Source organism: Salmo salar, chromosome ssa18, assembly GCF_905237065.1.
Source record: "Salmo salar chromosome ssa18, Ssal_v3.1, whole genome shotgun sequence".
In the NCBI taxonomy this organism is placed as follows: domain Eukaryota; kingdom Metazoa; phylum Chordata; class Actinopteri; order Salmoniformes; family Salmonidae; genus Salmo; species Salmo salar.
In genome coordinates this window covers 59,021,004-59,045,260 of record NC_059459.1, presented here as the reverse complement: position 1 = coordinate 59,045,260, position 24,257 = coordinate 59,021,004, and the positions used below count along the sequence as shown (strand labels likewise).

The 24,257-nt window shown below is 41.9% G+C and overlaps 3 protein-coding genes and 2 non-coding genes across 11 annotated transcripts in view; 1 reads left to right on the top strand and 4 right to left on the bottom strand.

Annotated features, from left to right (window-relative positions):
• Positions 1–1,857, bottom strand: part of LOC106577584 (DENN domain-containing protein 4C) — an 80,609-nt gene extending 78,752 nt beyond the window's left edge. For all 3 annotated transcript variants that reach the window (XM_014155754.2, XM_045701340.1, XM_014155755.2), the window contains exon 1: positions 1,558–1,857. The gene's annotated coding sequence lies outside the window, so the exon portion shown is untranslated. The remainder of the gene's footprint in view (positions 1–1,557) is intronic.
• A 6,946-nt stretch (positions 1,858–8,803) lies between these two features.
• LOC106577582 (HAUS augmin-like complex subunit 6) lies at positions 8,804–18,174 on the bottom strand. 3 transcript variants are annotated; one of them, XM_014155749.2, is made up of 17 exons: positions 18,004–18,173; positions 17,734–17,903; positions 17,435–17,530; positions 17,268–17,346; positions 17,011–17,143; positions 16,370–16,514; positions 15,889–15,951; positions 15,709–15,766; positions 15,420–15,593; positions 14,941–15,140; positions 14,650–14,779; positions 11,456–11,558; positions 11,293–11,353; positions 10,854–10,989; positions 10,357–10,455; positions 9,895–10,027; positions 8,804–9,779 (listed from the first exon to the last, which is right to left on the bottom strand). In XM_014155749.2, exons 2-17 carry the CDS (start codon positions 17,859–17,861, stop codon positions 8,992–8,994), a joined length of 2,526 nt encoding a protein of 841 aa, XP_014011224.1. In that variant the 5' UTR covers positions 17,862–17,903; positions 18,004–18,173; the 3' UTR covers positions 8,804–8,991. The 3 variants fall into 3 exon arrangements, with proteins under 3 accessions (XP_014011224.1, XP_014011225.1, XP_014011226.1); XM_014155750.2 differs by having other exon boundaries at positions 17,734–17,900; positions 18,004–18,169; XM_014155751.2 differs by lacking the exon at positions 17,734–17,903 and having other exon boundaries at positions 18,004–18,174.
• LOC123728806 (small Cajal body-specific RNA 8) lies at positions 10,145–10,275 on the bottom strand. The gene has a single exon (XR_006760580.1).
• Positions 11,083–11,213, bottom strand: LOC123728807 (small Cajal body-specific RNA 8). The gene has a single exon (XR_006760581.1).
• A 14-nt stretch (positions 18,175–18,188) lies between the features above and the next one.
• LOC106577583 (tripartite motif-containing protein 16) lies at positions 18,189–23,768 on the top strand. Of its 3 annotated transcripts, none has more exons than XM_014155753.2 (6): positions 18,189–19,026; positions 21,351–21,446; positions 21,755–21,988; positions 22,236–22,395; positions 22,509–22,568; positions 22,667–23,768. In XM_014155753.2, exons 1-6 carry the CDS (start codon positions 18,436–18,438, stop codon positions 23,194–23,196), a joined length of 1,671 nt encoding a protein of 556 aa, XP_014011228.1. In that variant the 5' UTR covers positions 18,189–18,435; the 3' UTR covers positions 23,197–23,768. The 3 variants fall into 3 exon arrangements, with proteins under 3 accessions (XP_014011228.1, XP_014011227.1, XP_045557295.1); XM_014155752.2 differs by having other exon boundaries at positions 21,755–22,045; XM_045701339.1 differs by having other exon boundaries at positions 21,755–22,081.
• Positions 23,769–24,257: the final 489 nt, after the last annotated feature.

Below are 24,257 nucleotides of genomic sequence, written 5' to 3'. Positions count from 1 at the left end.
GGAAAAATGTACTCCAATACCCTCACAGGAGACATATAGTTAGGACAAGGGTGAAACTTGCTACAAAAGCAGCATTTCAGTGCATTCCAGGGGTTGGGCTGAAAAGATGTGCAAGCAACAAATCTGAATAGATTGAATCATAGTTGCATAGTGCGTTGTTTCTCATGCTCTGAGACAAGTCAGATCATGTTCCTCCCTCACAAGAGTGAGGGAATTTAGTGTCACAAACTGCATTGATATTTGCTACCCTAATGGAAACCTAAATGTGGCTACAGTACCTGTGGTGAAATACCATCCTTTTTGCCCTGCTGGGACCGATGCCACAGACTGGCACAGAGATGCCATGGCACACACACACTTGGAAGGACTCATGGAGGTGGGAAGTAAGGAATGACACTGATTCATATTGTCAGTGCAGCACCTCAGTTGCTTGCTGGCAATCAGTCAAGTGCTGAGCCACAGATATGTGAGCACTCTGACTTGCACTCAGTGACAGACAGTGCACATAGACAGGAACCTATACAGAGCTTCAGACAGACATTCAAGTAGGCATAAGGTTAGCAGTGTGGTTAAGGGTAACCTAAGGTTAGGTTTAAAATCTTCAATTTGAGAGAATCTAGAAATAGGCGGGTTTATGACTGTGGCAACAACACATGTCCTCTGCAAGGAGTCAGGGTCACACAATGCAGACATTGCACAGTCAGTCACAAAGGTCATTGGGGATATAGGTCTAGTAAACACACTAATAAGGCTTGTAGCTTAAACTGAGGTCCACACTTTGAATAATGTAGTAGAGGATTGTTCTGGAATTACTAGGCTACTACAAATGCTCTGCATGTTTGTTTTTTAGTTCCATTACGGCATAAAAAAAATACATTATTTTCCCAGTCAGATTTCCAGTGGAGAATATAGCATTATTAGCAGAAAATAACAAGGAAATACCATAGGTCGGTTACAAGTCAGTCTGATTGTTAGACTTGATCTTTGAGAGAAAGAATTTCATGTTGGGAAAGCAATATATATTTCAATAGATATTTCAAAAGAAAAACGCTGGTTTTGCCTGCCAATAAATAGTCTATCGAGAGTGTTGGCACACCCAAGCACCTGCAACGTTTGATAACAGTACAGGAGAACCGATCCGTCATAGTATATGGGGGTCTAGACTACAGGGGTCGGGGGAAGAATTATGTTCCAACTGTTGCATCTTTGCCTACGGCTTAGAAGTACTTCAACTTCCGATCACTCATGACAGCGTCTGAAAACAAAACATTTCACTCTCAATAAGAGACTCAAAATGTGTTAGTTTGCGCAAGGAAATACAATTACGCTGCCTGTCTTTCTGTTGCGCAGTAAAAACTACTATGCCACCACCGCTCTTGCAATATATTCACGCAAAGTACTTGAAATTTGAAATGTCTAAAAAAATGTATCATATCGTTAAACTGCGTCATGACAAAGTAAAATTTCATCCACTTGTATTGATCAACTTAAAGCGCCGAAACCAACCAAAAAAAACGTGATTTGTTCCCCAACCAAGAGGCAGGCTGCAATACTTACCAGCTCTTTACAACACTATAAGAGACAATGTTGTCATGTAGGCAACTTGCAGCTTTCACCCGCTCGAGCTATTCCGTTCGTGTTTTACATTACCAAATCCACCACTGAAGGCACAAAGTGGGTGCACTTCGATAATATTTGAAAACTTTGTTTCCCACTTGTTCGCGACACTCTTTTATCGGTAGCTGTCGGTGCAAGTAGGCGCCATGTTCGTGTTTTGTCAGCTACTTTGGTGAGCTAGTCTTGGTTTGTTTAGACCGCTGCTTGAGACAGAATGGAACCGCCCAGAGAATAATGACTGGCGCTCAAACCAGGTATTCTGCCAGCAGCACAAACAGTGACGTCATTTTGTATGGTAATATTCAAACCTTCAAAATAAAAGCCTGCATTTCAAAACTTTGCAACGTGGATAACTCATACAAATGATAATGCATTTTAATCAGTGGCCACTTTTATTGTGCCAACAAGAAAATGCCATAAGTCATTCATGAAAACAAATAAAACATAGGGTTTTAAAAACATTAAGAGCAATAATGAAAAAATACAATGTTGACACTGGTATGTTGAGTGTATTGGGCTGTAGAGAGAAAACTTTTCTACCTGTCTCAGCTAAAGTGGGGTGGAAAATACTCAGTAGGGTCTCCACTAATCAAATATGCTTAGTTTTGGAGGTGGACTGTGTCCCATGGCCTGCTGCTGGCTTTTCACTCCGCCCCCTCTATAGCTTCCAATGCAATACACTGCAATAAACTGTACATGAGATACATATTGGCTAGAGAAAAAGTTTCTACCTGTCTCAGTTAAAGTGGAGTGGGAAATACCTAGTGAGGTCTCTACAAACCAAATATGGTTCGTTTTGGAGGGGGACTGTGTCGTACATATCCAGCAGCACTTCGTTCTCCACCCCCTCCATAGCCCCCAATGCAATACACTGTAATAGATTGTACATGGGATATATATTGGCTTGCAGAGAGATAACTTTTCTACCTGTCTCAGCTAAAGTGGGGTGGGAAATACTCAGTAGGGTCTCTACTAACCAAATATGTTTAGTTTTGGATGGGCACTGTGTTCTAGACATATGCATTTAGTCCTGCATGTTATATTATTTCCAAAACAGTAACTTAATGTACTGTTGTTGTGTTGAAAATCAGTTGTAACACAAACACTTGAACACCTTTTTTTTGTTGCCTTGCCTTGTTTGCTTCTAGTGTGAAATAAAATGTAAACAAAGACACAATGTAAACAATGATGGACTGGCATACCTGTTAACAACCAAGATTAACCTAATGGTGGTGGTAATAGATCCACCTTGACACATTTAAATCAGCCCAAGGCCAGCCTTGACATGTGCCAAATATTGCATGGGGTCAATCGCTTGGCCTGACAAATAAAATATTTTCGAGGTAGTATCCTAGTAAAATTATGTTGCTATAGGCTTATATAACCCCAATAATGCATAGCCTTCCAACAACTGTCTTAAACCCACGTTGGTCGCAATCAATCCAAAGGTTTGCCTTTTGGAAACGGGTTTTGGACATTCATGGATCATAGCCCATCTCTCCAAATTGTAATTTGTGAGAAGATTATTACTTGGCCCTTGTCTTATTAGAAACTTAAATGTTTAGCATTTGACTTCCAAACATTAAAGGCACGCTTGACATTCTTTTCAAGCAAATTATTACAAAGGGAGAAGCACCACACACATTCAGTAAATGCGCAGTAATACTCAGTAGACAAACAATTTGGACTAGCACTCCAGATATTTTTGTACTTTATGTTTCTTGTGTAAGGTCAAAAGTCACCACTGTAATTCAAAACCCTGTATCCCCATCTTATTTTATTGATCTTCCATCAGTTGGCAATGAGAGGTTGACCTACAGATTGAGCTCAGTAATCTGTCATTCAGGGATAAATGCCAACAAAAGACACCACTGGGCCTATTTTATATTTGACTCTCTTAAATTTAAAATAATCTCTATATAGATTATCTCTATAAAATCTACAGACATTGAGGATACAGCAGGAGTTATACATTTTTATGAATTATGTAATGAGGGCCTTCACAGAATATCTGATAGTGCGCAAGCACAGTCCTGTGAGTCAGATTCAGATATTGATGTTATTCCAACTATTTCCCTAACCACTTTGAGGGTAAGGTCTTTCCTGTTTTGACATTTCTGAAGAAAACATCCGCTTTCAAAGACTGTCACAAAAGATTACATAAAGCAAACAGTATGAGTAATAATAATGTTACTTTAATAATGTTTACGTATCTTGCATTACTCATCTCATATGTATATACTGTATTCTATACTACTGTATCTTAGTCTATGCCGCTCTGACATTGATCGTCCATAAATGTATATATTCTTATTCCATTCCTTTACTTAGATTTGGGTGTACTGGGTATATGTTGTGAAATTGTTAGATGTTACTTGTTAGATATTGCTGCACTGTCGGAACTAGAGGCATAAGCATTTCGCTACACCCGCAATAACATCTGCTAAACACGTGTATGTGACCAATACAATTTAATTTGAGTTGATTTAATGAGTCAAAATCAGCAATTCAGAAGTCAAATAAAATATATTTTAAAATGGTCACATGCACCAAATGCAACAGGTGTAGTAGACCTTACAGTGAAATGCTTACTTACAAGTCCTTAACCAACAATGCAGTTTTAAGAATAATAAGTGTTAAGTAAAAAAATAGATAAGTACTGTACTTAAAAAAAAAAAAAATTTAATAAGAAAATTCAAGAGCAGCAGTAAAATAACAGTAGCGAGGCTATATACAGGGGGTACCGGTACAGAGTCAATGTGCGGGGGCACAAGTTAGTCAAGGTAATTAAGGTAATATGTACATGTAGGTAGAGTTAAAGTGACTATGCATAGATAATAAACAGAGAGTAGCAGCAGCGTAAAATGGGGGGGGGGCAATGCAAATAGTCTGGGTAGCCATTTGGTTAGCTGTTCAGGAGTCTTAAGGCTTGGGGTAGAAGCTGTTAAGAAGACTTTTGGACCTAGACCGCTTTCCATGCGGTAGCAGAGAGAACAGTCTATGACAAGGGTGGCTGGAGTCTTTGACAATTTTTAGGGCCTTCCTCTGACACCGCCTGGTATAGAGGTCCAGGATGGTAGGAAGCTTGGCCCCAGTGATGTACTGGGCTGTACGCACTACCCTCTGTAGTGCCTTGCGGTCGGAGGCCGAGCAGTTGCCATACCAGGCAGTGATGCAGTCAGTCAGGATGCTCTCGATGGTGTAGCTGTATAACTTTTTGAGGATCTGAGAACCCATGCCAAATATTTTCAGTCTCCTGAGGTGGAATAGGCTTTGTCGTGCCCTCTTCACGACTGTCTTAGTGTGTTTGGACCACGATAGTTTGTTGGCGATGTGGACACCAAGGAACTTGAAGCTCTCAACCTACTCCACTACAGCCCCGTCGACGAGAATGGGGGCGGGCTCGGTCCTCCTTTTCCTGTTGTCCACAATCATCTCCTTTGTCTTGATCACGTTGAGAGAGAAGTTAGTACCCTGGCACCACACAGCAAGGTCTCTGACCTCCTCCCATCGTTATCGGTGAACAGGCCTACCACTGTTGTGTCATCTGCAAACTTAATGATGGTGTTGGAGTCGTACCTGGCCATGCAGTCGTGAGTGAACAGGGACTACAGAAGGGGGCTGAGCACGCACTCCTGAGGGGCCCCCGTGAGGATCAGCGTGGCGGACGTGTTGTTACCTACCCTTACCACCTGGGGGCGGGCCGTCAAGAAGTCCAGGATCCAGTTGCAGAGGGAAGTGTTTAGTCCCAGGGTCCTTAGCATAGTGATGAGCTTTGAGGGCACTATGGTGTTGAACGCTGAGCTGTAGTCAATGAATAGCATTCTAACATATGTATTCCTTTTGTCCAGGTGGGAAAGGGCAGTGTGGAGTGCAATAGAGATTGCATCATGTGTGCATCTGTTGGGGCGGTATGCAAGACATTTCACAGTTGGATGCAGTGAAAACAGGACAGACTACACAACCATTGCTTCAACACTGGCTTCAAAACATTATATAACATTATAGAATCTTTCATGAAGGAAATGCTACCTGCAAATGTCTTGATCTCAACAATGATCTCAACAACATTCTCTCAAAATTGCAGTCTGAACGAAGTGCTGCTGGGTGTGTTCGACCCTACTGACTATTTCCCATTCCACTTTAGCTGAGACCGGTAAAAAATTCTCCCTACAAGCCAATAAGTATCCCATATACCGTGTATTGCATTGCAGTCAGTGGTGGAAAAAGTACCTAATTGTCATACTTGAGTAAAAGTAAAAATACCTTAATAGAAAATTACTCATGTAAAATACTACTGGAGTAGAAGTCCAAAAGTATTTGTTTTAAATATACTTAAGTATCAAAAGTAAATGTAATTGCTAAAATATATTTAAGTATCAAAAGTAAAAGTATAAATAATTTCAAATTCCTTATATTAAGCAAACCAGACGGCACTATTTTCTTGTTATTTTATTTTACGGATAGCCAGTGGCACACTCCAACGCTCAGACATAATTTACAAACGAAGCATGTGTGTTTAGTGAGTCCGCCAGATCAGAGGCAGTAGAATGACCAGGGATGTTCTCTTGATAAGTGCGTGAATTGGACCATTTTCCTGTCCTGCTAAGCATTCAAAATATAACGAGTACTTTTCGGTGTCAGGGAAAATGTATGGAGTAAAAAGTACATTATTTTCTTTAGGAAGGTAGTGACGTAAAAGTAAAAGTTATCAAAAAATATAAATATTAAAGTACAGTTACCCCCCAAAACTACATAGGTAGTACTTTAAAGTATTTTTATTGAAGTACTTTACATCACTGACTGCAGTGAATGGAGTGGGTGGAGTAAGGAGTCACGAACTCTGTATTTAACCCGTTGCCCAGCACAAGAGACACATTTAAATTTTGCAGACTCAGAATAGTTCCAATAACATATGTATTTTATTACGTGTATTTCTTTAAAGATCGCCTACACAACAGCCTTCAACATACCAGTATGTTTGTAAAATTTCAAAAGAAATGCTGGTATAAATAATACAATATTTGGATAATACGTCAAATTATCCATTTCTTTTTTCAAAAGTGGTTGCAATTTTGTGAAAAACACGTACTCAAAAACTTTAATAAACAATCGGCATTCCCAAAGTTTAGCATGTCTTTACTAAACTTCGGGAAAACATCCACCAACGAAAGCAAGCATAAAATCCTGCTGCTCAGAGAACGGTAATGGCGTTCAGATGACGAGAACCTTCGTCCTTTTCCATGGGCCTCTTATGCCCCCTATCTGTAATGTAGTGCATTATCTTTTTGCACTGGTTGTAGGCCACAGATTCCATGGGCCTCTTATGCCGTCTATCTGAAAATGTGTGCATTATCTTTATAAACTAGTAGTAGGCTATAGATGCAACATATACAGTACCAGTCAAAAGTTTGGACACACCTACACATTCAAGGGTTTTTCTTTATTTTACTATTTTCTACATTGTATAATAATAGTGAAGACGCCACAGCTATGAAATAGCACATATGGAATCATGTAACCAAAAAAAGTGTTAAATCTAAATATATTTCATATTTTAGATTCTTCAAAGTAGCCACAATTTGCCTTGACAGCTTTGCACACTCTTTGCATTCTCTCAATCAGCTTCATGAGGTAGTCACCTGGAATGTGTTTCAATTAACAGGTGTGCCTTGTTAAAAGTTAATTTGTGGAATTTCTTTCCTTCTTAATACGTTTGAGCCAATCAGTTGTGTTGTGACAAGATATGGGGGGGGGTATACAGAAGATAGCTCTACTTGGTAATAGACCAAGTCCATATTATGGCAAGAACAGCTCAAATAAGCAAAGAGAAACGACAGTCCATCATTACTTTAAGGCATGGTCAGTTAATCCTGAAAATGTTAAGCAATTTGAAAGTTTCTTCAAGTGCAGTTGCAAAAACCGTCAAGGGCTATGATGAAACTGGCTCTCATGAGGACCGCCACAGGAATGGAAGACCCCAGAGTTACCTCTGCTGCAGAGGATAAGTTCATTAGAGTTACCAGCCTCAGAAATTGCAGCCAAAATAAATGCTTCAGAGTTCAAGTAACAGACACATCTCAACATCAATTGTTCAGAGGAGACTGCATGTGTCAGTCAAATTGCTGGAAAGAAACCACTACTAAAGGACACCAATAAGAAGAGAAGACTTGCTTGGGCCAAGAAACACAAGCAATGGACATTGGACCGGTGGAAATCTGTCCTTTGGTCTGATTAGTCCAGATTTTAGATTTTTGGTTCCAACCGCCAAGTCTTTGAGATGCCGTGTGGGTGAACGGATGATCTCCGGATGTGTATTTCCCACCGTAAAGCATGGAGGTGGTGTTATGGTGCTTTGCTGGTGACAATGTTTTATTTAGAATTCAAGGCACACTTAAGCAGCATGGCTACCACAGCATTCTGCAGCGATGTGCCATCCCATCTGGTTTGGGCTTTGTGGGACTATCATGTGTTTTTCAACAGGACAATGACCCAACACACCTCCAGGCTGTGTAAGGGCTATTTGACCAAGAAGGAGAGTGAGGTAGTGCTGCATCAGATGACCTGGCCTCCACAATCCTTCGACCTCAACCAAATTGAGATGGTTTGGGAGGAGTTGGCTGCTTTTCCTTCACTCTGCGGTCCATCAAGTGCTCGCATGTTCTGGGAACTCCTTCAAGACTGTTGGAAAAGCATTTCAGGTTAAGAGAATGCCAGGAGTATGCAAAGCTGTCAAGGAAAAGAGTGGATATTTGAATTCTCAAATAAATCAAAATATTTTAACACTTTCTTGGTTATGATGCCATTTCATAGTTCTGATGTCTTCGTTATTATTCTACAATATAGAAAACATTCAACGGTTTTTATTTTATTTTTACTGAGTAGGTGTTCTATTAACCTTAAATACCACAGCAGTCATTACACTACTGGTCAAAAGTTTAGGAGGGTGCTACTGTATTTATTTAGTGAAATCTCAAAGCTACCAACAGTTTGGCTGTCTTCTATAGCCTAAGACTGTCTACTGCATTTACTTAAATTTAAAAAAATCAAGTAGACATTTCATCAATTGAAAAGTCCAATGACCATCAGAAAATGTTATAGTTTACACCTAACAACTAACTTAATGCAATTGTAAACAAGGCATTCACAGGCCCAGGAAATGCACACAGAAAAATGATTAAACAGATTGAAATGTAACTATTTAGACCATTTATTAACAATATTTTACAATTCATGTTAGTTTCTTAGAAAAATAGGATTGGCACACATACGTACAAATATTTGAATTGCATGTGAAGTTGCTTAGACTTAATTGTGAAAAAGTGAGAAACTAGAAGATAGTTCAGGTAATATAGATATATATAGATAGAGGCACTACAGGTCTTCTATGGGGGAGAATGTTAGGAGTTGTGAGAGGCTAAACTGCTCTTTTCTTGGTGGTGAAGGGCTCTGTATCGTGTCCAGATCCAGAGAAAAGACTTTGTCCGTCACGTCAACTGTGGCTGCAGTCTCCAGTGACGTTGCCATCAGCCAGTCTCTGGCATCCGGGTTCCTCTCGTCATGCTGTGGGGGAGACATTTCTTGTGCCCCCTGGTGTTGGTCCATGAAGGAGGCCTCTCTGAAGGCCTGCTGGATCTTGTCCAGATGCCTGCGTGAGACCAGCAGGGCCGGCTCAGTCTCTATGGGAAGGAGGGAGGGGATGTGGGGGAAGAGGGAGGGGATGTGGGGGAGGAGCAGCTCTTCCTCCTCTGTGTTGGATGCGTCACTGGAGCTCAGGAAGCTGCCGTCGTTGCCCGGCAGCTCGGGGAGAGTCTCCTGATCTATACTGAACTGCTCTGGGAACGCCTCTTGGTCGATTCTGAACTGGACCACGTCGCTACTGCTCAGGCTATGGAGAGCCTCCGTGTTGGAGGAGTCCCAGGGCAGGGTGGACATGAGCGATGCCTGCTCGGGGGCTGCAGTACTGCAACCGTCGGTGGCGTTGGTGGGATCCAGGCCCGTGCTCAGGGAGTGCATGTTGGGGCTGAGGGAGGTCTCCGGTACCTCGCAGAGGGCCGTGAGGTGCCTGAGGATGCCGTCGCCGTCAAACTTATCAGACAGACGGGCCTTCTGAGCCTCTCCTTCCTCCACTGCCCTTCGCCAGGAACTCCTCACATCCAGAACTGATGATAAAAAATAAAATAAAAACACATTACTCCTCTGCCCAACAAAAAGCAAAACTGGTAAAAGAGCATTCTGCCTTTCAAAGTACATAATCAAATAAGGTCCAATACGCACTCAAACTCTCTGGGGTGCGTGGAATCTGCTTCCTGGTGGAGAAAGGGTCTGTGCCAAGAGTGCACAGTAAGTCACCCAGCGCAAGTCCTTGTAAACTTCCGTTACCAGGGCTGGTGGTCACAGCCTCTGCAAACTAATACATACACACGCTTAGCAAGGCAATTGAAAATATACTCCAGGCATGTTAAGCAGCATGGTACATTGACTACCTTCTTCGGTGACTCAAATCAGTCATGTCTATGCAGATAACGGTTGTCTGCTCCGTATCTGTCCGTTGCGATTTCACTCAACTCGCCCCGGTCATCAGAGAGCAGGTATGCTATAGGGAGGGCTAGTGACAGGCAGAGCACAGCTCAGTACTGCCCAGGTATCTGCCTCCCAACAACTACCAAAATAATGACTAGAAGGATCAGCCCTCATTCTGCATTGTGGTTCGAGTAAGGAAATGTATGGAAACTGTACCTGATTTGCCAAGTTGTCAAACTCAGAGTCCAGGATCTGAGCCTTTTTCTTCACTGCAGACATCTTTGGAGATGCACAAGGAGTCTTCCTTACACTGGCCTATAAGGAAAGATTGTCACAGGTGATTAAACATGAATTAAGGACATTTGTGTGCAGGAGTGACATAGGCCGAAAGCCTTTAAAAATGAAAAGCAGTATTAAAATATTGAAATCAGCTAAATCAATGAGCCTTAAAAAAAAAATATATATATATATATTTTTTTTTAAACCTTCCGACAATCTGCACCACAGGAGGTTGGTAGCATCTAAATTGGGGAGAATGGGCTCGTGGTAATAACTGGAGCGCAATCAGTGGAATGATATCAAATAAATCAAACACCTGGTTAAGGTGTTTGATGCCATTCGCTCTATTCCGGGCCATTATTATGAGCCATCCTCCACTTAGCAGCCTCCACTAGTCTGAACATGGAATAGGACACTTGGTGCACATCACATACCGGCAGGGGGCTTGGTGAGGGAGCTTTGACAGGGATAGCCAGAGGAGTTTCACAAAGTGCATGGAGGGGAGTCAGTGGGGAAGAGACCACACTAGGAAGAAGAGATGCAACCCTCTCAACAGCTGGAGGGAAAAGGCTGTTCAAAAAGAGACGTTATAAAGACATCTGTGGATCAAATGAGGTTCATGGTTAAGAAAAAGAAAAGAAAAGAGGAACAAGACAGGATAATTGTTGTCTGCTCCGTATCTGTCCGTTGCGATTTCACTCAACTCGCCCCGGTCATCAGAGAGCAGGTATGCTATAGGGAGGGCTAGTGACAGGCAGAGCACAGCTCAGAACTGCCCAGGTATCTGCCTCCCAACAACAACACAATACAGAGGAATCAGACTACTAGTTGCCCATTAGCAATGAAAACAAGACAGGCTGAGTATTAATATACCGTTTGAGGGCAGAATCCATTGGAATGGAGTCAGTCTCCGCAAGCTTCTCCTCAGAAAATTCTAAGTTAAAAAGAAAAAAAAAACAAGGTAATGATTGTTAAAATATGCAGTTAAACAATAAAGCAACTTAGAAGTGGAAATATTTAGTTTCCCTCTACTCACTGGGTAGCGTCGCCGGATACTGGGAGAAAACGCTGGATTTAGAACTGGCTTCTGTGGCCGGCTCAAAGGACAGAGGAGCCACGGGGCACAGAAAGTCAAGGGCCTGAAGGGGGAGAGAGAGAAATTACTGGATCCCGCAGTGTGTGGGACGTTTGGTGTGGCGTTCTTATGTTTTAAACAAATGTTTTTAATTTGCTCACTTTATTTGTAAACCATCTGTCAACTATAGCTTTACAGTGGTGGGGTGTTGGACTGATCTTGTTGATCGCTACCAACAGACTAAATGATGAAAAACGCTGGTGGCAGCAAAAGTTCCTACTACAGCGCAACTCAAACGCGATGGATATCCCAATGGCCCATCTAATCCCTGATTGTCTGCGAGTGGATTACAAACGTGGAAAACGCAGGGTTATCAGACAAAGACTTAAAAAAATTTAAAAATGTACCCACCACCTTGCTGATCAATGCCCATTCACTGAGGGGGAAGGGGATGAAGTGTCAGCGAATCTGCACTTCCAACATGAATACCGGATGGCCTGTTTGCTGGCGTTTACTGAGACTTGGCTGGATGACAAGAGTCCCGAATAGGGAGGTAGAGCCGGCCGGCTTCACACCGGTCAGAGCGGACCGTGATCGGACCGTCACTGGGAAAATCTCACGGCGGAGTGTCTGCCTGCTTGTCAGGGACCAGTGGTGTAAATTAATCCTGGTACGACCTCTGTACCCCTGACATTGAACTGTTTTCTGTGTCACTGCGACCCTACCAGCTGCCCCGTGAGTTGCCCCAATTGTTTGTGACCGTTGTGTACTTACAACCAAAAGCTAATACAGCAAAATCCAAAATGTATAATCTGTCGTCACAGAAAACGGAATCCATCTCCCGACGCACCCACATTTTAGGGGATTTTAACAACTGTACTTCGCACAAGGTCCTGCGCACGTACCACCAGTATGTGAAATGTCACTAGGAAAAAGAAGACTCTTGATTTGCGCTGTGGGACAACACCAAATGCTTTCTCTGCCACCACCAGACTTCCCCTGGAGACATCAGACCACAATGTTGCCTACCTCCGGCCAACCTACCGTCAGCTCCTGGAGAGGGGGAAGCCCACAGTTAAAACTGTCCAGATCTGAAAAGACAACAGTATCACTTGTCTCCAAGGGTGTTTTGTTTTGACTGGGAGGTATGAGGACAGCAGCTCTGATCTTGATCAACACACAGATGTTGTTTCAGACTATGTAAACTTCTGTGTTGAGTCAGTTGTGCCTACTAAAACCTGCCCAAACAATAAGCCTAGGGTATCAAAAAAAATCTTAAATCACTACTTAATAGGAAGAAGGCAGTTTATGAGGGCGATAGACAGGCTTTAAGAGATGTACAACGTGAGATCAAAAGAGATACTGGCGGACAAGGAGGTATTCAACCAAAGGGTGGAGAAGACCCTCTCCTCAGAAAACTCAAGGGTGGCCTGCCAAGGGATTAAATCCATGGCTTGTGCCCCCTACATCGGCAAGGGGAAAACCAATGCTGACCTTGGGAGACATGAGGGCCAGAACATGGCTAATGAACTGAATATTCTTCTCAAGATTTGAATCTGACGACCTTGTGTCCGAGGTAAAACAAACAGAAGCATCATTATAAAATGTTTGAGAGGGTTGTTGTTAAACAGGCAGATGTTTTGAAGTTGTTCAGGGGATGTAACGCACACAAAAGCCCAGACAAAGTGGAAGTGTTAAAGCACTGCGTTGAACATCTGGCTGGTGTTTTTAGACATTTTCCAAACCTCGCTCCACCAGCAACATGTGCCAGTATTGCGGAGAAACATCTAATCCCACTGTGTCGAATGACTACTGCTCTGTGGTCTCGACATCCTTAGTAATCAAATGCTTTGAGAAAATTGTGAAAAGTCATTCTAAGCTCCACCCAGAAGCTCCTCGACCCGTTTCAGTTTGCCCATCAGAGGAGTTGATGATGCCATTCTTACTCTCAACATGGTCTTTGAATATCAATAGGGTGCCAAGAGGGTTCTGTTGACTTTTTTTCTGCCTTCAACACAATCAACCAGAGAATTCTAATTAGATTGGGGGGGGGTGTTGGACTTCATAAGCCAGAGGTCACAGAGGGTCAAAGTAGGTCCCAACGTGTCGGACACACGCTCCACCAACACAGGCTCTCCTCGGGGATGCATTTTGACCCCACTCTTGTACACTAATAGTTGTACTAGTTCCCATCCTGACAGACACCTTGTTAAATTCGCTGGTGACACTGCCTTGATCAGCCTGTTGCATGATGAGAAACACCATGGTCCGGTCCTAAATGACTTCGTAGAGTGGCGTGAGGAATCACACTTGGTCCTCAATAAAAACAAGACCAATGAGATGTACGCTTCCTGAAGTCTATGCACAACACCTACAACAGCTATCGGAGGTCAGAACATAGAGACTGTAGAGGAAAACAAATATCTGGGTGTCACCCTTTGACAATAAGCTACAGTGGAGTTAATGTACAAACCTGATCTACAACAACAAAAAAGTCAGACTGTACTTTCTCAAAAAGCTGGGATATTTTAAGGTTGACTGTACTATACCGAGTGTTTCACAAATCTTTTGAGTTTTTACTTTTTGTATTGTTTGTTGGTTTGGCAATGCCACTGTCAGCCAGAGATATATGCAAAGAAGGATATCACCACAGCAAGTAAGGTACATGGAGTCAAACAGACAGGCCTGGATGAGATCTTTAAAGTCAGGGCCCTCCGCAAGGCTCACAAAATCATTTTAGACCCAAGCCACCCCCTGTACCCGGACTTTGAACTACTCCACTCTGGGCACAGGTATAGGGCACCACCCAGAAGGAAAAACAGAATTAGACACTTAGTGCCAGGTGTGATATCCCTCCAAAATAGCTTGGGCTAATGTTCCTATCGACCCAGTAAGGCCAGCAGCCTGGTCTCTTTTTATTGGTATGTAACTTATGAAAGTTGTATTGTCAATTTGTTTTGTATTTAATGCCACTTTAAACATGTACATGACACTGCAACAAAACGTCTCCACGGGGACAATAAAGTCAGTAAAGTTAAAGATTACAGTTGTCGTAGTAGAATAGCACTAGCCTGCAGGGGGTAAGGGCTACTGGTTATATCTGGACAGAGCCTCCATTTAATACATCCAGGTCACAAATCCTAAGAGGCACTTACAGGATCCTCGTTGAGAAACGAGGTCAGCGGCGTGCGTTTCAGACAGTCTGCCCACTTCTGGTCCCACGCCATCTCCAACTTCCTGATGACGCTCTTTACCTCGGGAATTTCCTCCTTTGAAATCCTCTTCCTGGACAAAGAGCGAGACAGTGGGATGCAGTGATGCCAAGGAGAAAGGAGCAACACCATTTAAAATAGCTTTATTACTACAGTTCAAGATGGGTTTTAAAAATATATCAATTTTATATATATATATATATATATAAAAAATAAATAGTCACTGTAACCCACCTCATGAGTCGGAGGTCCTCCAGGGCACGGGCCATCTGCAGATTTCTCTCTTGCAGGAGCAGGGGGTGGAGCTGAGCAATGGGGGTGTGTCCTGCCATCTTGACCCTCTCTTCCCCCAGGAGGCCTAGGGCCTGGTGGAGCAGCTCCAGCATGCTGAGGAGGTTCAGCTGGCCTGCCTCGTACACACTGCCCACACTCGACTGACACACACAGCTTAGTGATAAACACACAGACTAGAGCAGTACACCCTTTCAAGTTCCATTTATTTTATGAATTTCCAGCATACCAGATTCAAATTGGTCAACTAATAACTACTCATTCATTTAAATCAATCAGTTGTGCTAGTTCTAGAACATGTGGAACATCGGAGTACTCGAGGAGAGATTTGGGAAACATTGCACTGAAATATGGATCAAGTTCCAAATGCACTGTCACCCACTAACCTAAAAAGGCAACGATATCATTTTTGTGCTTCTCACCACGTGGGGTAACTGCTCTAGCCGCTCCAGCAGAACCCGGGGGATTTTAAGGGCCAGGCCCGTCCCGTCCAGGGTGTACTGGTCCACATCTCCCCTGATCACACTCCCCACCACGCGCCGCTCCTCCTCCAGGGCGGACAGCACTCCGTCAATGGATGACCACAGGGAGCGCACCTGGGGTTTGTTCATTCAGAGGTGTAAGGGTCAGAACATTGCAGATGGAAATGTAATGAATGTCAGTTTCCAGTGACGGTTTACGAACTAGACAGTTATGAAATTAAGGAAAAACCTTTTGAATCTTCTCAGCTTGAGGAGTATCCTCCTTGTCAGCTTCTTTCTTGTGACACCTGTGCAGGGGGGAAATAAAGAATTTAACCAGCTGCCATTGTTTTATGCCAAAAGTGAACTGAAAACAGAGCAACTACAACAACAAAATAATTGAAGGATAGATGGAATATCTCATACATACTTGAGCAAATCATCATACTTTGCATCTTCAGCCCTCAAATCCCTCAAAGACTTCACTTCAGATCTACAAGAAAAGGACACAGATGTAGAATGGCAAAACTAGGCACATTAGAAAGTAACCAACAGGGCTGTGTTTACACAGGCAGCCCAATTCTGATCTTTTTGCACCAGCTTTGTTTCAGAGCTGATCTGATTGGGCAGAATATAAATTAGGGAAAATAATTAGCTGCCTGTGAATACACAGTCCAGTTGACCCCTGTAACCATGTTTTATAATAAGGCTTGATTGCCTGCTCATCATTTGCACCTGTGCTAATTAGTCAGAATCACATGATACCTACCCAATGAAAGGATGTTTTTTTTTTAATCCAACTGAAATTGTCAACAAAAACATGACACTTTTCTAGGCATTGTAAATGTCCAGAAAATAACTATCTGAAACTTATCCAATGCTTGTGGTTTGTACAGTTGTCCGTGACTTACTGGGCCTGCCTCTGGTACTCCTGCAGGATCCGGTCCTGCTCTACAGCTCCCCTCAGGAATCTGGTCTTGACCAGCTGAAACCGCTTCAGTGCCATTTGCACAGAAGAGGCAGGGGCTGCCGCCGCCTCTGGGACCCACGTACCATCTAATAACACACATTGAAAAACAACTAGACAGACGCTTACAATTTCACAGGTAGAAGAAAATCGATGGAGGATGCCTTTAGTCCAAACCTTAGTCATACATAGGCCTTCCCAAAGATGATCTATTTGACAAGATAGTAGAGTTACTACTGTAACAATGGGAATACATGTCCTCAAAGATGGAAGGCAGGTGAGATCAGGTGGTAGCATTCTAGCCAATGAGAGAGGGCAGATATGCTTGTGAACAGGCACAACTCCGACAGTAATTTTTTTCAAAGTTGCTGAAATGCCATCTTTGTGTGTATCCACTTATCAGTGCATTCTTAAAAACCTCATTACGAAACTTCTATTTGATCAGGTAGCAAATTAACAAAAAAAAGTTAATTCCACACATTGACCTCCATACAAATATTCCTCACTTTGTGGTCTTATGTTCGTGGATAGATTTTGGGTGGAGTCAATCTTCTCACATTTCCTTCTCCTCTCTGGCCCTCCTACCTGTAGAAAATGTCTGCATCTCCTGAAACTCAACATGATTGGCTAGATGGAGCATCAGGTTGACGAACTTGGGACCACCAGGCGAGAGGAACAGTGACGCCACCACTTTGGGAATTGTGCTGCCCTGCTCATCCTGAAAGCACAGATCAAGATCAAATGCTTTAGACCTGCTTAACAGCCATACTTACAGACAGTATAGATCTACTACAACAAGTATGTCAAATCCTGTACATCTGAAATGAATGCCAAATCCTTACCATTAGATCTCGCAGCCAAGCACAGGTCACCTTACGGAATTCAGCATCTGCTTTGTGGTCCAACACCGGCCAGCAATGCCTGCATACAAGACCCAACATATTACATGATTGCGGAACATTACAAAAGTGTGAAGAAAAACAAGCTGGGAATGGGACCATCACCATACCTGTATGTATCGTGGAAGCGGGTGGGGTTGAGTTTCTCTAACAGGAAATGGGTAACTATGTAGAAAGCATCCTTGTTTGGTTTGTCAAACATATTTCTGTTGGTGAGAGTAAGAAACTGGTGTCAAAACAGGCTTTTGACTGACCTGAGAGAATAGAGTCCGTCTGTCTATTAGTTTATTCTAATTGTCATGCCATCGCCAATTTGTCTCACTGGATTGAAACAGGGTTGCACTACTGATGTTGATACTGTCAACTTTAACTGTTAACGTTAGCCGTTACCACGACAATCAACACGTACGGTCCAAGAATGATGTGTTTGACATTGGCTTTGCTGGCCCCTGATGATGTTGCGACTTCAGGTTGAAATCCAAGACCCAAAAGCGACCACCACAGATATTTGCCATTCGTTCTCTGAATGTTCGACATACTTCCAGCGAGCTGCAAACGTTTAGATCTAAAAACTAACTGCTAGTTAGCAGAAGATTGAAAACGTTACAGATACGAGGTAAGCTAACATTAGTTGGGTAGAAACAGAAAGCAAACATGGCTAGTTAGTAATGCGCCTTACCGTGGTCGAAATTCAACAAAGGATACAAATATAGTTAACGACATAAAAAATAAATTAACACCATAAATATGTAGTTACTCGACATTACGCAGGCCAATTTATACGAATGTCTTCCTCAAACCGCCAAATATTTTAAGAAAATAATTAGATCAGCCGGATGTTGGTGTGCACACTTCCTGTGTCGCGCATAATTATGTCCCCCTGCCGATCTCGAATCGATTTGTCGCTGCTAGTCGGTTATCAACAATTACATTTGAATTGTGACGTCTGCATTTGAAATCACGACTGGTACAAATGAAATTATTGAATTCCAGTTAGACTAGTTCAACTGCTGGACTGGGAGATACATTTTACGTCTACCTAGATTCATTCATTTCTGCCGGGGTGTGTCTTTGTCTATACAGTTATTGGTCTTTGTGAGTGATAACTAAAATGGCTGAGCAGGGAGTTCTCCTGGACCAGGACCAGTTCTGCTGCTCTATCTGTCTGGATTTACTGAAGGAGCCGGTCACTATCAACTGTGGACACAGTTACTGTAGCAATTGTATTGAGGACTGCTGGGATAAGGATGATCCAAAGGGCGTCTACAATTGTCCCCAGTGCAGACAGACTTTCTCTCCTAGGCCTGCTCTGATGAAGAATAGCCTGCTAGCCATGGTGGTTGGGAACATGAAGAAGATAGGACTCCAGCCTACTCCTCCTGCTATGTGCTTTGCTGGACCTGGAGATGTGGAATGTGATTTCTGCAATGGAAGAAAGCAGAAAGCTCTCAAGTCATGTCTGGTGTGTCTAGCCTCTTACTGCGAGACTCATCTCCAGCCTCATTATAATATAGCTCCATTGATGAAGCACAAGCTGATCAAAGCCACCACACAATTGCAGGACAATATCTGCTCTCATCATGACAAACTGCTGGAGATTTTCTGCCGGACCGATCAGCAGTGTATCTGTTATCTGTGTACCATGGATGAACATAAAGGCCATGATACAGTCTCAATCACAGCTGAAAAGATGGAGAAACAGGTGAGAATCAAGCTAATATTACAGTTATTGTGATAAAAATCACATTTAGATGGGCATATGAGACAGATTGGCATTGTCACATCACATCAATACCATGCAGCTCAGTAAGGACCCCTCTTCATAAAGGTGGAAACTCTTTAGCCCCAAATAACTATAGACCTATAGTAATCTGTTCAATAGCAAAAATCTGTGAGAAATTATTACATTCCCAAATATATCAGTACCTAGATAAATAAAATATGACTCTTTTCAATCTGGCTTTAGACCCAACCATTCTACTACTACTAGAATATTACTGAAACTTACTACGATATACAAATTCTTCATCTGACCAAGGCAAACTAAATGGTGGCATCTTTATTTGATTTAGTTGATCATTCATTCAATGTTACTAGGAAAACTTAAAAACATTGGTTTGACTAAAAGATCACTAAACTGGTTCCATGCCTATCTTAGCAATATAAAACACTGTTTTCATAGAACACAAATCAGAACTCCTTTCACTCAGTAGAGGAGTACCTCAAGGCTTCGTATTGGCCTACTTATTTGTCCTATATTCATAAATGAATTGCCTCTAATTTGTCAGAATTCACATTTTCACTTATACGCTAATGATACAGTCCTCTATAACAGAAGTATTCAACCGGGGGTCCTAGGTACTGCATGGGGTCAGCAAAAATATCTATTTAAAAAAAATATTCTCAAATCCTAATATTGAGCAAATTACACTCACTGGAGTATCTGACACAGGCTTTGAAAAAGCAACCGCGAATAGGCTACCAGTGAGGCAAGTGCTGCTGGTAAGCTTTCTTGACATGGACATACATTTTTGCCAACACACGTCTAAGCGAAAATGTGTTTGGAGTTACCTTTCTAGCAAATAGGCTGTATAATTAGGTGTTCCTAATATATACATGGACATCTAAGTTGATACATTGAAAAATAAATTGGTACCAATGCAGTTGTCTTCTAACTGGGAGTGACAGTTAATTTAGTGATTCATACAGTGTGCAATGATGTGTCTTATAATGGCATCCAATAATTAATTAGCAAATATTGTTAGAAATGACATTAAGTAAGGTCTTGGTTGTGTTTTGGTAGATGATGTCACCATAGTCTAGGATAGGAAGCAGCAGTTGAGTTACTAAGGTCTTTCTAATGGATACAGTAAAACAATTCTAAGATCTGTATAGAAAGCCAAGCTTGTAGTTAATAATATAAACAATATGCTTTCCAAAAGATAACTAAGAACCATCCTCAAACCAAGATATTTCAAACAATCAACACTTATAAGCATTATTCAATTATGTGCATCAATTTTGAAATTGCCAGCTGTGGAGTTTATTTGCCATGTACCAAACAGCATGATATAGGACTTTGTTTGATTTAAAACCACATTATTTGAACCTGATGAATAGAGGAGGGGTCTTCAACCTTTTCTTGCAGAGGAACCCCCTCCCGAGCAAATCGGTGACCCAGGAATCCCCACCATATGTTAGCAAAACCATTTTTTTTACACATCTTGTCATCAGGTGAATAATAATGGCAAGGAGAAGTATTCAACTTTTTATTTTTATTTTGTCGATAGTTTCAATATTTGCACTTTCCCACATTATAACAATCCAATTTATTTCAATCAAATGTATTTATAAAGCCTTTTTTACATCAGCAGATGTTACAGTGCTATACAAAAACACGGCCTAAAACCCCAAACAGCAAGCAATGCAGATGTAGAAATATGGTGGCTAGGAAAAACTCACTAGAAAGGCAGGAACCTAGGAAGAAATTTAGAGACTAACCAGGCTCTGAGGGGTGGCCAGTCCGCTTCTGGCTGTGCCGGGTGGAGATTATAAGAGTACATGGCCATTCCCAACTAGAAGACCACTGCATTGGTACCAATTTATTTTGAAATGTATCAACTTAGATTTCACACAGTGAACTTAAGAACGCCCTTTTTATAAAATGTCAAGAACAAACTGTTTGTGTTTTTAACTATTAGAAACATCACCATGTGGAGATATTAGTAAATATGTATGTATATATTATACTTAGTTTCATTAGTTGTATAGTAGTTGTAGCAGTAGTTTTTAATAGCTGTAGGGCTATTAGTAGTTGTACAACTACATTTAGATTTTTTTGCTGTTAATGTACGTTTTGAATTATTATTTTATTATTGTTAAACAGTAGTTGCCATATTATTCTTGTTTCTAAGTATTGTTTGTTAGATTTTGTTTTTCATTTGGACACTTGAAAATGAGATGGTGCATCTCAAGAGATTTCATCCTGCAAAATGTCAAACAAATAACGTTTGTTTTTGTCCACAGAAGCAGATAGGGCTGAGTCAGCAGAAGGTCAAGCAGAGAGTCCAGGAGAGGGAGAAGGAGTTGAAGGAAGTGCAAAAGGCTGTGGAGTCTCTCAGTGTGAGTATTGATCTGAGTAGATTAACCGTGTTGTTTTTGTTGCAGTAGAGTTGCACAGATTCAGATCCCACACTGCCTGGAGAAGTGTTTGATATCTCAGGAACCACATTGGTATGATATAGCAATCTTCTAAGATGCACAGTATAATTGCAACAAAGACAACCTGGAATCACGACCCATTTCACTGCTTTTTAACCAGTCAGTCAGTTAGAGGCCACTCCAATCCCACTGGGCTCCAAGTTAGAGAGATAATAGATTTTTTTTTTAACATGAACCGTTCTCTTGTTTTTGTCGGTCTTATAAAACAGCGCTCTGCACAGGCAGCAGTGGAGGAAAGTGAGAGGATCTTCACAGAATTTATTGACTCCGTTGAGCGAAGGCGCTCTGAGATGAAGGAGCTGATCATAGCCCAGGAGTATACGGCTGTGAGTCAAGCTGAAGACCTCATGGAGCGTTTGGAGCAGGAGATCGCTGAGCTGAAGATGAGAGGGGTTGAGCTGGAGAAGCTCGCACACACAGAGGATCACATCCATTTCCTGGAGGTAGCTACACTGAGGGACCATCCGTCTGTTATTGCAAAAGGAACTCGTTATTCTGGGGTGGGTTTCCCAAAGCCTTTGAAACTATCTACAGTAGTAAGTAGAATGTTATTTCTCTAGCTAGCCGACTTCAACTCATCCCTCTCGTAGAAAAGCAAAGTGATTCATTTGAGGAATTTATTAGTTCACGCATAGAAGATTGACTGTTTAATCATTTTCTCGTGGCTATGTGCTCTCTCTCGCTCTGCAGAGTTATCAGTCTCTCGCCAGTCCCAGTGTATTTACAGATTTACCCACCATCGCTGTCCGTCCTCTTCCGTACTTTGAGGATGTGAGTGAGGCTGTGTCTAACCTGAGAGAGAAACTAGAGGGCATCTTGAAGAGAGAATGGTGCAGAATTTCCACCAGAGGTAGGTTAGAAATGAGAGTTTCATCTGCATACTTTGATGGGATTTCAGTTCGTCTTCACTGCATTATATGGTCTAATCGTTAGTCTTTTACTGTGTGTGATTGTGTGTTTCAGTGAATCTAGTAGATGTTCTACACCCTCCCGAACCCAAGACCAGAGCCGACTTCTTACAATGTGAGTCCCTTTATCCTGAATTTGCTAACAGTCGTATCTCCAATGATGCTCACCCACACTCATATCATATTTGTATTTCTTAATTTCTCTTCCCTCAGATTCCTGTCGGCTCACCCTTGACCCGCACACATTATACAGACAACTCTTTCTGTCTGAGCTAAACAGAAAGGTGAAACTGAAGCGCAAAGGCTACTCCTACCCCAGCCGTCCAGACAGATTCACTCAGTTGTGTCAGGTGCTGTGCAGGGAAGGTCTGTCTGGGCGCTGTTACTGGGAGGTGGAGTGGAGTGGGTGGAAGATTTATGCAGGCGTCTCATATAAAGACATCAGCCGATCAGGGCCTGTGGACGATTGTCAATTCGGACACAATGACAAGTCCTGGAGTTTAGAGTGCTGTAGTAATGGTTACTTTTACCGACATAATAATGTCAAGACTGAAGTGGCACGCCCTCAGTCCTCCAGAGTAGGAGTGTATCTTGATCACCAGGCGGGCACTCTGTCCTTCTACAGTGTTTCGGACAAAATGACCCTCCTGCACAGAGTCCAGACTAAATTCACTCAGCCCCTCTATCCTGGGTTTTGGCTTCATTGTTTTAAGACCACTGCTGAGCTATGTGAGCTAGAGTAGTGGCCCCTGTCATAGTGATGCTTTACCATCCCCTACTACTCCGAATTGTTTATCAGAGATAAACATTTCCTTTTATGAATCTGAGGATTGACTTTCACAGAGTGAGCTCTCTAGTCTAGATAGAATTTGAGGTTATTTTCCCCAAAATCTTAGGCATAAAGTTCATCTAATGTAATGTTCTCGCTTAGGAATAAAGTTAATCTAATGTTCTCCCTAGCCAGATAATCCATATCTCTGGTGAGATTTTACCTCTGAAAGCAGCATGTAGTAGGGCAGGAAATACATTGTTTTCAGAATGATCTCTCAACTTGTCCTGGCTGTGTGTTACGTATTCTATGTCAGAGATGTTGGCAATTTTTATGTAGGCTACTGTTTACACATTGTTTTTTTTTCCTGCATATCGTATTTCTTTTTGTCCTACAACTCTCAAATACATCATGCTACAGGTCCCCTGCAGGTCCATATTGTATCAATTATCTTTTAATCAACTGAGCCTATATTTACAGTGTTCACTTAATATTGACAATGCTAAACCAAATGCAAACTGATAAATAAACAGCGTATTTGTTGAACGTCTGATTAGTGAACTACTTATTTAACATTCAGAGCCTTCTAATGCTTTAGTGATAATCAGAGCATGTACTATCCTATCCAGGGTTCCATCTCAAGCAGCATGAACACTTTGTTTGACATTACATTTAACCAAATGAGTTACACTCAACTGTTTTTGTGAAAATAAGATAAAAATAATACAATGGAAATTAATTGAATCCAACAGTATATATGGCGGGAATTGGAACACACGGTCATACAAGTTGATCCAGAGCATCCCAAACATGCTCAAATGGGTGACATGTCTGGTGAGTATGCAGGCCATGGAAGAACTGGGACATTTTCAGCTTCCAGGAATTGTGTACAGATCCTTGCGACATGGGGCCGTGCATTATTATGCTGAAGTGGATGAATGGTACGACAATGTGCCTCAGGATCTCGTCACAGTATGTCTGTACATTCAAATTGCCATCAATAAAATGCAATTGTGTTCATTTCCCATAGCTTAT